Source organism: Lynx rufus, unplaced genomic scaffold (assembly GCF_022079265.1).
Source record: "Lynx rufus isolate CCGP_SWC_20201006 ecotype Redwood Valley unplaced genomic scaffold, mLynRuf1.p SCAF_10, whole genome shotgun sequence".
In the NCBI taxonomy this organism is placed as follows: Eukaryota; Metazoa; Chordata; class Mammalia; order Carnivora; family Felidae; genus Lynx; species Lynx rufus.
In genome coordinates this window covers 61,503,573-61,518,977 of record NW_025814824.1, presented here as the reverse complement: position 1 = coordinate 61,518,977, position 15,405 = coordinate 61,503,573, and the positions used below count along the sequence as shown (strand labels likewise).

At 38.2% G+C, this 15,405-nt stretch overlaps 1 protein-coding gene across 3 annotated transcripts in view; it reads right to left on the bottom strand.

The window, feature by feature from the left end:
- Window positions 1-359: 359 nt before the first annotated feature.
- The window catches only part of TGFBR1 (transforming growth factor beta receptor 1), a 57,592-nt gene continuing 42,546 nt past the window's right edge, over window positions 360-15,405 (bottom strand). For all 3 annotated transcript variants that reach the window (XM_047066932.1, XM_047066916.1, XM_047066924.1), the window contains 4 exons: window positions 13,658-13,814; window positions 11,444-11,568; window positions 9,836-9,966; window positions 360-4,883 (listed from right to left, as the gene is read on the bottom strand). In XM_047066932.1, coding sequence (XP_046922888.1) covers window positions 4,758-4,883; window positions 9,836-9,966; window positions 11,444-11,568; window positions 13,658-13,814 — 539 coding nt within the window. In that variant the 3' untranslated portion in view covers window positions 360-4,757. The remainder of the gene's footprint in view (window positions 4,884-9,835; window positions 9,967-11,443; window positions 11,569-13,657; window positions 13,815-15,405) is intronic.

Genomic DNA, 15,405 nt, shown 5'->3' with positions numbered 1-15,405 from the left:
TTAAATTAGGAAAGAGGATGCACTCAATTTCCTTTGAAAATCACTGAAAAAACTTTGAGAATCAAAATAGTAACATCTTTAACAAAACGTTAGCAAACCTGCGGAGTGAGAGACAATAAGCAGTTCACGTGGAGGCAGGTCCATCCCATCCCCTGACAGATCAGGCACCCCCACGCATGTGGGAGGACGCCACGGATGCACCTTCAAGGCAGGTGGGCACTTCTCAGCCCCATTACCATGTTGCAACTTGTACTGAGGAATAATCCAAAGATTCTAGTATCTGTCTATAGCAACTGCATTTCCTATCAGCATGGCTCAGTCCAATACACGTACTTTATTTTAAATGATGCCACTAGCACTTGGGAAAAAAAAGTCATTTATTTGCATTGCTTCCACTTCTCTACTGTAGTGTTAGGACCCGACATAAGCATCGCTCTTCTACTTCCTATTTACAGCTCATTCAGAATATTACTACAAATACAATATACAATTTTTAAAAACTTCTGGGGAACTGTCGTCTTTGTTTTTCTTTCCTCTTTATAGGTTTCTCAAAATCATTCAACTTAAATGAAAATTTACATGGACATTTTCTGTACACATCCGAAAGGGCAGAGGTTACACTGGTAAAAGCCAAAAGAATTTTGCACGAATACAATAAAATACAGAAAACAGAGAGTATAGAAGATGTTATTTGGGGTACAAATATAAACAATACAGTACCATTTGAGTAATTTAGCAACATAACACTCATACTTTATAGAAATAAAACTGCAAACCTGGAGAATGCTCTGACAAATATTAAACATTATATATACAATGAGGTAAATGTACCTTGGTCTCTTGAGAGGTAATTTAAGTTTAAAGCAATTGACATTTTGAAGCATCTCCTTGACATAGAAAGAAATATCAAACACCCCATTCCATTGGCACAAGGTGAAAAAGGGATATCAAAACACGGTTCACGATATTCAATTCATAAATCTTGTTAAAAAATAAAAACAAATTCACTTAAGTTCTTTTTAAGTTTTAAGAAACAGGTTGAATATTATTAACCACATTCTTAGAAGTTTACAATTACAAGTAAGATTGCATAATGGTGTGGAAAAGCTTGAATGTACTGACAATCCTCAGAATGACTTAGAATCCCAGCACTGCCGGAAGGGGCCCGTGGGTATTTCAGCGTTCTTAATCACACTCAAGAAGCTACAGATTACATGTCCAGACCTATTCTTTAGGATCTCAAAAATATCTGAATTGGCATTTCCTGCCAAGCTGTAACAGAACCACTGTTTGGAAATTCCATCATTTGGAGCCAGAACACTGCCACAGTCAAGAAACAAAAAGAAACAGTTGACTTATAATCACTCTTTCAGTGCAAGGATAAAAATAAACTATTGATATGACAGGTCTACTGGAATACTGATTTTGTTCTGCATTTTAATTGGCAATAGGCCATCTTGTTTCACAAAACAGTCTAAGTGGGACAGTTCGCGATGTAGAGGGGGAACAGAAGGTAGCTCACGCATGAGCTGATCACTAAATGTCGTAAGGAGAACTGAAATTTGGAAATCTTGACGGCCATGGCACTGTGCACTGACTCGAGGCACTTCTTGAGCATTATCATTACAGCAGAATCACAGGCTCCCTTCTTCAGACCTTACTCTGTCCTATAGCGGGTAGGATCGGCCACTGCTTCTGGCACAACTCCTATTGCCATACTGCCACCTTGCTGCCTTCCCACTCCCTGGCCATAACTGAAGTCACAACAAGGCAGCCAGCAGGGCCATCACCCACCCAATCTCCAAACTTGGGAGAGCCCTCCCAGCAACACCCCATGACTCGAAGAAATGGAAGCACGTCCTACGTTTCCATCAACCATTTAGATACCAAAAGCAGCTATTCAGTCAAAAGGCTGCTGAGGGGATATGGGCAGGGCATGGTGGCGGCAAGGCAATGATCTCTGAGCAGGAAGGCCGGTTGAGAAAACTAAGCTGAAGTTATAAAGGAAGGACCGGGGACACCTGTGCCCCACTGGGTCGTACCTCCCTCATCCCCAGTCCTCCGGGGTACTGACAAAATGGACGTGGACAGGTAACTGGTCTGAAGGTACATTTTAAGCCAAGTTTAATCTTGGAAGGTGAACGTCTGAAGACAGGCAGCATAAACAAAGGCTTGTGTTTCTGAGTGACAAAATTAACACTCTAGTTAAACTTATCTGCAGTTATGGCCGTAGCAATCAGGATCTATTTCATCTTTTAAGTGACTTCCGTTTCCAATATTAGCCAAATGGGGTTTATCAAACTCATTAGCCAAAAAAGGAATTTGCTGCAATAATAAACCCAATTTAGAACTAAACTCCAACTTTAAAAAAAAATTCCCTGACTCCCCAAAAGTACATTTTATTCACTTAGGCAAGAACAGTATAACTGCAACTCAATCTTTGATTCAATAAAGGTTATCTTCAGTAAAAGTTGATTACTTTACCTTATAGGAAAGTGAGAAATTATGTATCACAATTTCAAATCAGACAAGAACTTTTGGTATGTTCTTAAAATTATATAAAAATAGTTTTAGCATTGGTCCCCTGGATTTCATAAAGCAGATCTGGTAGGCTTAGAAATGGCCAAAAAAAAAAAAAAAAAAAAAAAAAAAGGTACTTATAATCACAGAGCTAGAGTTTATTAAACAGGAAATCTAACATATTTATAAAAACAAACCCCTCAAACTCATTCATTTGCTTTGACAAAATTAAAATCATGGCAACTACAGAAAAAACTCAGATTTGGAGTCAAAATATTAACCTCTAAGCACATTTTCCCCATGATGTTTTTAAACACATGAAATTGACACTAAATTCCTATGTATATGTCATTCATTCTAAAATTACTTTGGCTTTAAGACCAAATAGTCTTTCAAATTTATTCTATGTATAAGAGATAAGACATTATCAGAATGCAGCCCAGTCAGTGTAAATGGCCACTATCTCTTACTGACCAAAATACTGTAAAGGTTATTCTGACCCTTTCATTTAGAAACTGATAGCAGTATAAAGTCAATGTCTTGCCTCATTGCTATGATAGTTTTTTCTCTCCCGTCAGAATAAGATCACAGTGATAAAGAGAACTCTGAAAATTATAAAAGCCCTAAAGGACTTTTAGCACTGGAAGTAAAAACCAGTTATTGTAAGTTAGTTTCAAGTTAATGTGAAGACCATGACGAGTTTGCTTGAGACATTTAATTTGACTAAAAACATCTGTAAATGGAGAACCTATACTCAGAATGTTCTTTAGCTACCACTCCCAAAAATCAAGGGTGTACTGAACTCGTTACATAACCATGGAGATTAAGCACTTGTGCACAGTATGCACACACGGAGGGAAAGACTGAATTAGAAGCTGCCTTCTTCAAAGGGTAGTGAGACTCCAGAACCACACGAACTCTGACCTTAGTTACAAAGACAGAAAGCCCACTGAACACTGACTCCGACATGACGAATGTGACTCTCTTGCACACCTGTTAGCTATTCAAATTATTAATTACCTTTACCTTCCTAGAAAAAAACCTATTATTTAACATCAACCATATCCTAATTTTAAATGTAATTCATTTCTTAAAAAAATAACACTGTCTTTGATCAGATAAAGAAAAAAATGGCTTACAGAATGCCACACAACTTTTCACAAGCAGCTAGACAAATTTTCCCTTTTAGAAAAATTAGTCTGTAGGCTACAAGTTTTAAATTATTAAAGTACTATAAGCATCTAGAGTGCCACTTGACTTAAGGTATACTTAGACAACACAATTTAAATGCAAAAGCTTGAAGTGAGAATATTCAAATATGACCATGATAACATTTACCAATTAATGCCACTTCATTTCTTTAGTGGTTTAAGCACATTTTGGTAGGAGAAAGGCATTTTCAAAATGGACTACCAAATGACATACTACAAAAATTCCTCCAAAAAACTAGACAGAGAAAGTCTGGGCTACCCAGATAAATAAACTTCTTGAATTAAAATACTACAGGTTTTAAGACACACAGACTTTAAGCAATTCTATTCATCTCCATTAGAAAGACACAGAAGCGGCACTTACTGGTATAGTACAATCCCATTTTGAAGGCATGTAATGTTCTGAATATGTGAAAGAACAGTAATAGTATACAAAATACAATTGCATAAATTATGTTCCTCACTACTATATGAGGTCATTTTTAGACTCAAGATAAGAGTTTTATAAGTGTTAGTTTTAAGATCCTGAAAATTATAGACCAGTACATTCAAAGTCTGAATCAAGGAAACTCTTTAGTGGTTCAGAATCCTCTGAGAATGTACTAACCAGGAATAAAATCACTTTCTTGAAAAATAAGAAATGTTTCGTGTAACTCAACAATCCAGCTCCTTTACCCTTAAAGATGATCTTCAGCACAGCAGAGTTAACCTAAAGTTAAGATCAGCAATCATCTTTAAAAAAACAAAACAACAACCAAGTTTTGTGTTAATAAAAAATAAAGGTAGACTACACAACACTTTGTAACTGTCCTGGGAAAGAAGTGTTCATAGTGCAGAGAAAGGACCCACATGGCTGTTTCCTGGGTCCAAAGAAATCCTGGGGAGTTTCTCATTGACCTTATTACACTGTCGCAAAAGGAAGTAATATCCTTCTATTCCCTCTCAGTGAGGTAGAACAGCTGACCTCCCAAATTAAAACCCAGGAGCAGATCTGAAGAAAAGCAGAGTTCAGGTGAAGCCGCAGAACTACATTTTGATGCCTTCCTGTTGACTGAGTTGTGACAATGTTTTCTTAATCCTCAAAGCTGTAAGTCTAGCAGCTCCGTTGGCATACCAACATTCTCTCATAATTTTAGCCATTACTCTCAAGGCCTGCAAGAAAATAGAAGAAAAATTATAGTTAACGCATGCACCACTTTCCATTCATCTGGATTAGATCTTGACTCTGTACAGTTTCTTTCCAAGTGACATACGTTCAAGTTTTTGTTTGTTTCAGCATTATCTGTAATAACAAATGAATAGAAACCTCCTCAATTCCCTTCAGTAGGGTACTGCTGTCAGCAGCTGGAAAGCAGATGGACAAGGGGTGACTTACTTATTAGCAGACCTAAAAAATCTGAATCCTAAACCAGAGTTGTACATGGCAAATAAGGAACTTGACTCACACTGAAACGCCCCCAAAAACCGAGGAATTGACTGCACTGAGTTCCTCTGAGGTAAAGTGCAAGCTAAAAATAGGATCAGCCAAAAGAGCTGGAACCCCAGATCCTTGCCCCTCCCTGAGCATCACATAGTTGGGTGACTGCAGCCCCCCACCAGCAAAAGACTAGAGATTTGTACCTGAGAGGGTAAAGCAGAGATTTCTGACTTGGGGAACATGGGGGCAAAGTTCCATACTGACAACTCACTAAATGAGAAGACCATAAGCTTTCTCCCCAAAACACAGGCCACAACCTGTAGACACTCCTCCAGGCAAGAGACTGTAAGAGTCCTCTCTGGGGAATGCGAGCCCAAGTGGAAAGACCTGAAGATACTGCCATCAGTGGCTCTCCAAGCGAGTAACCCAGTTAGATCACCCTAAAGATCACAGGTGATAAGCTCCCTTCATGTGCACAAAGCTTCCCATCGGCTTTTAGCATCCTATTTTTAAACATGAAGAGAGCAGGAGTTTGATTAGACACCAGAGAAAGCAATATGAATGCAGAAGCTGATACAGAACAAAGCAACTTGGAAAAAACAGTTGTACAGAGAAGAAAACATCAACAACTTATCATTAATATCCTTAAGGAGATAAAAGAAAATGTTCATGTTAGATTTACCATTGATCGTTTTTTTGCTTCTTGTTTGACTTTGGAAAAACTTGACAGAAGAATTGGAAAATAAACCTGATAAAAAAAGATAAAAGTTGATAAACCTCCCGGAAAGTGTAGAAAAAAACCAGAGATGGAGGAAAAGACAAGAAAATTAGAAGGCCTCTTCAAGAGGTCTACCATTCATAAGTAGACTGTAAGAAAGAGAACAGAGGAGGAGGTGCCTGAATGGCTCAGTCGGTTAAGTGCCTGGCTTCAGCTCAGGTCATGATCTCATGGTTTGTGAGTTCAAGCCCCACATCAGGCCCTGCACTGACAGGGCAGTACCTGCTTGGAATTCTCTCTCTCCCTCTCTGTCTCTGCTACTCTCCCACTCGTGCTTTCTCACAGTCAAAATAAATAAACTTAAAAAAAAAAAGAATGGAGGAAAATGGAAGAGAACAAATCAAAGAAATACTTCAGGGACATTTTCTAGAAATGAACATTTGTTTCCAGATAAAAAGGATCAAGTTCCTATCACATACATATACTCATTCAACAAAATAATAAATTTACTGACAGCCTACCATCTACCAGATACCATCCTAGGTACTGGGGATACAATAGCGAGCAAACAGACAAAATCCCTACCCTCATAAAGCTCACATTCTAGAGAGCCAAAGCATATAATTAATAAGTAAGTAAAATACATGGACGGGCAGTGGTAAGTGCTACAAAGAAACATCATTTAGGGAAGCAGATAAAATATGCCAGGGAAAGAAGATGATATTTGAAATGGGTATAACAAGGTAACGTCTGAGCAGAGACTTAAAAGAGGGAGGAACCTGAATAAACCAGAAACAGGAAGTCATGCAGCCAGGAAAGAATATTCACCATAACAAAGGGAAAGGTAATCCCAGGACCAAAGGTGAGGGATATCCCAAGGGGAAAGCTGCACAGTGGGCCTAGAGAACTATAAGTCCAGACTGGAAAGTATCAGAAGATTTTGCAAGACATTTCTTCAGTTATTCTATCAGTTTCATGTTCTTACTGTGTTTCAACTATTGAGAGGAGATTCATAAAACCCTAGAAAAGTGAAAGACTGAATTAGTATAAAGTACATATAAAACTAATCAAATTGAGAAAAAACAAAAATGACAGCGATGGCATTAATTCAGCAAATTGCATGTGTGCTCTTAATGTTAACTGCTAACTTTTCCTCATGCTTAAAAAGCCATCTGTTTAGAGGCGCCTGGGTGACTCAGTAAAACTAAGGCTTCTGACTCTTGTTTTCAGCTCAGGTCATGATCCCAGGTTCGTGGGATCAAGTCCCACGTCAGGCTCCACGCTGAGCATGGAGCCTGCTTGAGATTCTCTCTCTCCCTCTGCCCCTCTCCGCAGCTAATGCTCATGCTCTCGCTCTTTCTCTAAAAAAAAAAAAAAAAAAAAAAAAAAAAAAGCCATCTGTTCAATAATGTGCTCTACTTAATGAGTGCATGAATACTTCCAAGTACTCTTGATTTCAGCTCAGGTTATGATCTCACAGTTCGTGGGATCAGGCCCTTCACCAGGCTCTGCACTGACAATACAGAAACTGCTTGGGATTCTCTCTCTCTGGCCCTCCCCCACTCACACTCTCTCTCTTAAAATAAATAAATAAATAAATAAATAAATCAACTTGAAAAAATTTTTTAAAATCTGTTGCAGTTCCATACACTAATAATGAAGCAGCAGAAAGTGAAATTAAGAAAACAATCCCATTTACAATTGCACTGAAAACAATAAAATATTTCGGAATAAACTCAACCCAAGAGGTAAAAGACCTATACTCTAAAAACTATAAAACACTGACGAAGGAAGTTCAAGATGATACAAAGAAATGGAAAGACATTCCATGTTCATGGGATGGAAGAACAAATATTGTTAAAATGTCTATACTACGCAAAGCAATCTATACATTTCATGTAATCCTCTCGAAATACCAATAGCATTTTCATAGAACTAGAACAAACAATCCTAAAATTTGTACGGAACCACAAAAGACTCTGAACAGTCAAAGCTATCTTGAAGGAAAACCAAAAACAAAAACAAAAAAACCAAACTGGAAGTATCACAGTTCCAGATTTTAACTTATATAACAAAGTGGTAGTAATTCAAATAGTATGGTACTGGCCTAAAAATAGATACATAGAGATCAAAAGAATAGGACAGAAAATCAAGAAGTATACCTATAATTATTTGGCCAATTAATCAACAAAGCAGGAATGAATACACAATCAGAAAAAGACAAATGGTGTTGGGAACACTGGACAGTCACATGCAAAAGAATGAAACTGGACCACTTTCTTTCATCATGCACAAAAATAAACTCAAAATGGATTAAAGACCTAAATGTAAGACTTGAAACCATAAAAATTCTCGAAGAGAGCATGGGCAGTAATTATCTCTGATATTGGCTGTAGCAACATTTTTCTAGATATGTCGCCTGAGGCAAGGGAAATAAAAGCAAAAATAAACTATTGGGACTACATCAAAATAAAAACCTGCACACCAAAGGAAATAATCAACAAAACTAATGGGAGAGGATATTTTTAAATGACATATCTGATAAAGGGTTAGTATCCAAAATATATAAAGAACTGATACAACTATATACCCCCCAAAATAATCCAATTAAAAAATGGACAGAAGAAATGAATAGACATTTCTCAAAGATATACAGATGACTACAAACACAAGATGCTCAACATCACTCATCATCAGGGAAACGCAAATCAAAACCACAATGAGCTATCAGCTCACACCTGTCAGAATGGTTAAAATCAAAAAACCAGAAACAAGCATTGGTGAGGATGTGAAGAAAAAAGAACCCTCTTGCACTACTGGTGGGAATGCACATTGGTGTAGCCACTTTGGAAAATAGTATGGAAATTCCCCCCAAAATTAAAAAGTGAACCACCCTACGATCCAGGAATTGCACTACTGGGTATTTACCTCAAAACTACAAAAAACACTAATTGAAAGGGATACATGCACCCCTACATTTATTGCACCATTATTTACAATAGCTAAACTATGGAAGCAACCAATGGATAAATATTATTCAGTCACAAAAAAGAATGAAATCTTGCCATTTGTAACAACATGGGTGGATCTAGAGGATATAATGCTAAGTGAGATAAGTCAACCAGAGAAGGACAAATACCATATGCTGTCACGCGTATGTGGATTTAAGAAACAAAACAAGAAAAAAAATGAGAGACAACCAAGAAATAGACTCTTAACTACAGAAAACAAACTGATGTTTACCAAAGGGCCAGTGGATGGGGGTATGGGTTAAATAGGTGATAGAGATTAAGGAATGTACTTATCAAAAAAAAAAAAAAGAGAGAGAGAGAGAGATGGTGAACTTAAATTCAACCAGACCGGTAAGTGCATTAGGATTAAACACTCCATGTAAAAGACAGATAGAAAAATAGGTAGATAAAATAAAATGCAGATGCCTTGGTTCATTGGTAGATTTAAACACTATTCTTTTTTTTTTTAATTTTTTTTTCAACGTTTATTTATTTTTGGGACAGAGAGAGACAGAGCATGAACAGGGGAGGGGCAGAGAGAGAGGGAGACACAGAATCGGAAACAGGCTCCAGGCTCTGAGCCATCAGCCCAGAGCCCGACGCGGGGCTCGAACTCACGGACCGCGAGATCGTGACCTGGCTGAAGTCGGACGCTTAACCGACTGCACCACCCAGGCGCCCCAATTTAAACACTATTCTGATACACTGACAGCCTCTGCAAATGTTCCATGGCCCTTTTGATGGACTTGAGATTGAACACGAAAACTGTTTTTCACTCATTGGTTTAATTGCCATGAAAAAAAAAAAGAAAGGAAGGAAGGAAGGAAGGAAGGAAGGAAGGAAGGAAGGAAGGAAGAAAATTCTTGTGTCTATTTTCCTTAAAAAAAAAGAGGCAAATTTCCACTTAACAAGCAGAAACAGTTTAGAAAATTGTATAGTATCCAAAAGAAATACTCACTTCACAACTCTGCCATCTGTTTGGAATATTTGGCCTTAACTTCTGTTCACAAACAACTTTTCTCATTTCTTCAACTGATGGATCAGAAGGTACAAGATCATAATAAGGCAGCTGGTAATCTTCATGAATTCCTATATTGGTTAAAAACAACAACAATAATTTTGAAGAATTTATTGATAATGCCAGACCATTCTTTGTCCAGACAGAAAAGGAACACCTGAGAGTCCTATTCAGGGTTCCATTCATGAATTAGCTAAGTGCTTATGGCTTGGTCTGTCTCATCCACATCTGCATCAACAACCCATCTTTCTGAGTTGGTACTGGGTCCAGTAAGTTTGCAACTAAATATCACCATGGGATCAGCAAACGCTATTTTTTTTTAACATTTATTTATTTTTGAGACAGACAGAGACAGAGCATGAATGGGGGAGGGTCAGAGAGAGAGGGAGACACAGAATCTGAAACAGGTTCTGAGCTGTCAGCACAGAGCCTGACACGAGGCTCAAACTCATGGACCGCGAGATCATGACCTGAGCCGAAGTCAGACGCTTAACTGACTGAGCCACCCAGGCGCCCCATCAAAGGCTATTTTGATGATGGTTAACCATGAGCTATGTTGACCAGATTGACAGTTTCCTATAGAACTCTATGGTACAAAAAATGAGAGTTTTTATTCTGTGAGCGCTTACCCTCTCACTTGGCACAGGGATCTACACTCTACCACGGAGATGTAAATCCTACAAGCAAATCGGAGGTGCAAGTCCTTTACCTCTACTTGGATCTGTCCTCTTTGCTACAAGAGACATGCTCCCCTTCTTACTGTTACATAAACTTGAGACCTTAGTCTCAACCAAGCCTGGGCCCCCAAGGATAAGAAACTATTCCTCAAGTAAATATGGGAGTTTCTCAATCTAAAACTAAACCTAAGTTAAAACTTAGTTTAAAACATAGTGTAAGGGTGATATAACTGTATTCTGTATTTGTAACTTCCAGCTATGAAGTTGGACAAAATACCCACAATCTCAGGGGGGAAAATGAGTTTGACCCAGTTATAATTTAGAAACAGCTTCCTGGGTGGCCTCTCAAGTAGTCATCCACTCTAAATAACTATATGTCAAGATAACAAGGGCTTGGTTTCTGATGCTTCCCAAGATTTAAATGGAAAATAGAAAAAGAATACAGAATAAGTGTGTCATGTCATTTCCTCTCACCACAGATTTTATCTCCTTTATTTTCTTTGGCACTCTCAGTGATCACTGCTGATATGTGTAATCACACTCAATAAAAAAAGGCTAGGGGCACCTGGATGGCTCAGTCGGTTAGGTGTCTGACCTCAGCACAGGTCGTGATCTCACAGTTCATGGGTTCAAGCCCTGTGTCAGGCTCTGTGCTGATAGCTCAGAGCCTGGAGCCTGCTTTGGATTCTGTCTCTCTCTCTCTCTCTCTCTCTCTCTCTCTCTCTGTCCCTCCCCCTCTCACACTCTTTCTCTCAAAAATTAATAAACATTAAACAAAAATTTTTTTAATTAAAAAAAAAAAAAAAACAAGGCTATCCCTGAACAGCTTCTCTGTTCATGACAAACTAATGGGGGAGGGGGAGAAATTTACCACCAATGGAACATCGTCGAGCTATTTCCCAGAATACTAAGCCCATTGCATAGATGTCAGCACGTTTGAAGGATTCAAAGTGTTTCATGTTTATGGAATCATCTAGAACTTCGGGGGCCATGTACCTAAAAAAGAAGTCAGCATTTTACTTTATGTAATGGTGGCCACAATACTTTTGAACTCTTTCATAGATTTTTTTTCTCCTGAGAATTAAAAAAATAAAATAAAATAAATCAGTATTACCAGAATTACCTCTGAGATTTTTCTTCCCTTTTAGCATGGTTCTGCTACTTTTTAAAATGATTCACACTTCTTATAGAAATTTTCCCAAAGTTCATAAAGTACAAAGTAAAAAATCATTCCATTACTACCACCCAGTGTTAACACTTTGATCAACATCCTTGCAGATATCTCTCTCTATATATGGACATATACATACAATATTACATAACTAAAATCATATTACCCTCAAAAATATTAAATATCCATACTGATTTGAAAATTACTGATGTCAACTAAATCCCATGAAAAGTTGAAACAGCAATTTCATGCTATCTGCCTTAATGATCTTAGTTTCCAATGAAAGACACACATATAATAACCATGACTATTATAAATGTCCTAACATATACCACCTACTTTGTCAAGTACTATGCAGGGACCATACATTTTAATCTAGAAATCTTCTCACTAGAAGAGGATGAAAGGAAGGACGAAGACATAATCCAGGGAACAAAATAATAGGAGAAAATGAATGCCAGTCCTCCTATTTTTTAGAGAGCAAGTGGGGGAGGGGCAGAGAGAAAGGGAGACAGAATCCCAGGCAGGCTCCACACTGTCAGTGCAGAGCCCGATGTGGGGCTCAAACTCATGAACTGAGCCAAAATCAAGTCAGACACTTAACCAACTGAGCCACCCAGGCTCCCGCCAGTCCTCCTATTGATGCCACATTGTAGGGTTTTCAAGTTTTAAAAAGCCTACTAAAGTTAGAGATCAGGATCCACGAAGACCTGATCTGCAGCAACCACTGTCCTGGACCCTAAGTCAAAAGTTCTGAGAGTCCCTGTTGAATCCAGAAATCACAGATACAAGTGAGACAGAATGAAGCTTGGCTCTATCCAAAGCCGAGGCAGTAGTGTGAACATATGTTGTGGCAACATGCTGTGATATTGTAAGGCCTTTTGGGTCAGAAAGGCCGAGGTTCAAATCTCAGCTCTTCAGGTTACCATCCTTATGAGGCTGGCCTCATTATTTAACTTCCATGGGGCTGTTTCCTCATCTATGAAATGAGGACAAGGACACCTACCTAGTTATGTTCTTTTGAAATTCATGGATTCAACAAATGTTTACTGAAGACCTGCTCTGTATTAAGCACTGTAACGGATACTGGGAATCCAAGGCTGCTCTCAAGCAGCTTGCCATCCAGTGGAATATACAGACAGATAAATGGAGAATTACAATGTGCTAAGTGCCTTAACCGTCCAGGTTCAGCCTGCTGAGAGCCCTTGGTAAGGGCACTTCACTGTCGAGAAAAGGCTTCCTATGAGAAAGGAAGGGTGAGGACAAATCACGGAAACAGCACATGCAAAAATTCTGAGGAAGAAAGAAAGGTGTATTCTCAGGAACTAAAAATAAGAAAATGGGGGCACCTGAGTGGCTCAGCTGGTTAAGTATCTGACTCCCGATTCTGGCTTAGGTCACAATCTTGAAGTCTGTGGGATTGGACCCCATGCTGGGCTCTGTGCGAACAGCACAGAGACTGCTTGGGATTCTATCTCTCCCTCTCTCTCTGCCCCTCCCCTGCTCTCTCTTTCTCTCAAAATAAATAAACATTTTTTAAAAATAATAAAATAAGGAAATGGTTGGGCTAGCTACAGTACAGCATATAAGGAGAGCATTAACTGAGATGATATATATATACAAGACCCATTAAAATGATTGGCACATACTGGGCAGCCTATTAACGTCAGCTAATATTGTTATTATAATTAATATAACTAATGATAATATTCTGGAAGGGCCACCTTTCATCAGCAGGCATCTTTTAAAGTCAGGTAACCTTGGCTTCAGAGCAGGCAAGACCATGAGATCTTCTACCTGTGGGCAATCTAATAAAGTACAGGTTTGAGTTTCAGAAGATACGTATATACAAATGAGAAGGCAATGAAAAAGAAGTTGATTTCAGAAGGTATTAAATACTATTCACAAGTATACCTTTTTGTTCCCACTCTGTGGTTTGGAGCAATATCAATCGTATCTGTGGCTGAATCGTGTCTTACTGCCAGTCCTAAGTCTGCAATGCAGCAAGTTCCATTCTTCTTTACTAAGATATTCTTGGACTTCAAATCTCTATGAGCAATGGCTGGTTTCCCTAAAGAAACAAAAATTAAACGTGATTACTTAAAAGGTGATACCAGTCACAATTCTCACCTTTAGGTTCAAAGCCTCTACTCCTGTCCCAGCGCAGTGTCAAAGCATCTCAGCCCACATCACCCACAATACCTGGACAGTTACTCAACAACCCCAAGCAAGTCATTATACCAAAAGTTGCTGAAATCACATTTCTTCAAAAAACATAGAGAAAATAAGATTCTCTAAAAGATGGTGCTCAAAAACTGTAAGTCTAACAACTCGAAGCCTAGGGGTTAAAGACGTTAGTTTGTTGACATCTCATGAATTATTTACAGAACTCTAGTCACAGACTGATATTTCAGTCTAAGAACCAAATATCTACATCACTTCATCTACCTCCCAACTGTAATGTACTCAGTATTAGATTCACAACCTTTAATACTAACCACTGGAAGACATGCTATTAAAAAATCATAATTACAGTGTGGAAACCCTAGAACCCTCCTCCATTGCTGGCAGGAATGTAAAACGGTACAGCCACTTCAGAAAAAATCGTCACAGTCTGGCAGTGCCCCAACACCATCAATTACTATATAATCCAATAATTCCACTGTGTAAGAGAACTGAAAATATATGCCCACACACAAAAAAATAAAATAAAAAAAGTGTACACCAATGTTCATGGCAGCATTACTCACAACAGCCAAAAGTGGAAACAACCCAAGTGTCCATCAACTGATGGGTAGATGTGGTACGTCCAAACAACAGAATACTATTTGGCCATAAAAAGGAATGAAGCACTGATATGTGCTACAACATGGATGAACCTTGAAAATACGTTAAGAGAAAGAAGCCAGTCACTAAGGAGTTTGGGAGGAAATGGGGAGCGACTGCTATGGGCACAGTATTTCTTTCCGGAGTGATGAAAAATGTTCTAAAATTGACTGCAGTGATTCACAACTCTGTGAATACACTAAAAACTGAGCCATACACTTAAAATGGGTGAATTGTATGATACGTGAATTATAACTCAGTGGAGCTGGTACAATCAACAACAATAATAATTACAAAGATGAGGCTAAGATGTGAAATAGCATGTGTGCAGTAAAGTGCGGAGTGATGGCAAGTGTAGAATCTCTACAGGACAGAGAGATACTGGCATCTGATATCCTACGTGGCATAAAAATCATACCACAACAATTTCGTAACTAAAATTTTTCAACTATAAACTGTCTCATGCAGTCTCCTTATCTCAGGGTTATATATAATTATTAGATGGCCAGATAATATTAGATAGCATGTTAATTTTTATAAAGCATCTTTCACATTACATTTGATACTATACATAAAAATACATTCTTTTAGACTTTAATTCTAAAATGAAGATCCTCAAAATCACAAGACTACATGCCACTTTTAAGAACTCACGAACACGTCAGTGGTGCCACAATGACTAGAGAATCTCTAAACAAATTCCTACATTGCTAATTCCACCTGAGATTTTCAACAGAAAGATAAAATAATTTCATTTAAAACCTCATTTTAAACATCTCCACTTAGGCTGACCTGTCACAAAAATTTTCTAACAGACATTAGATTCAGGGGAATTT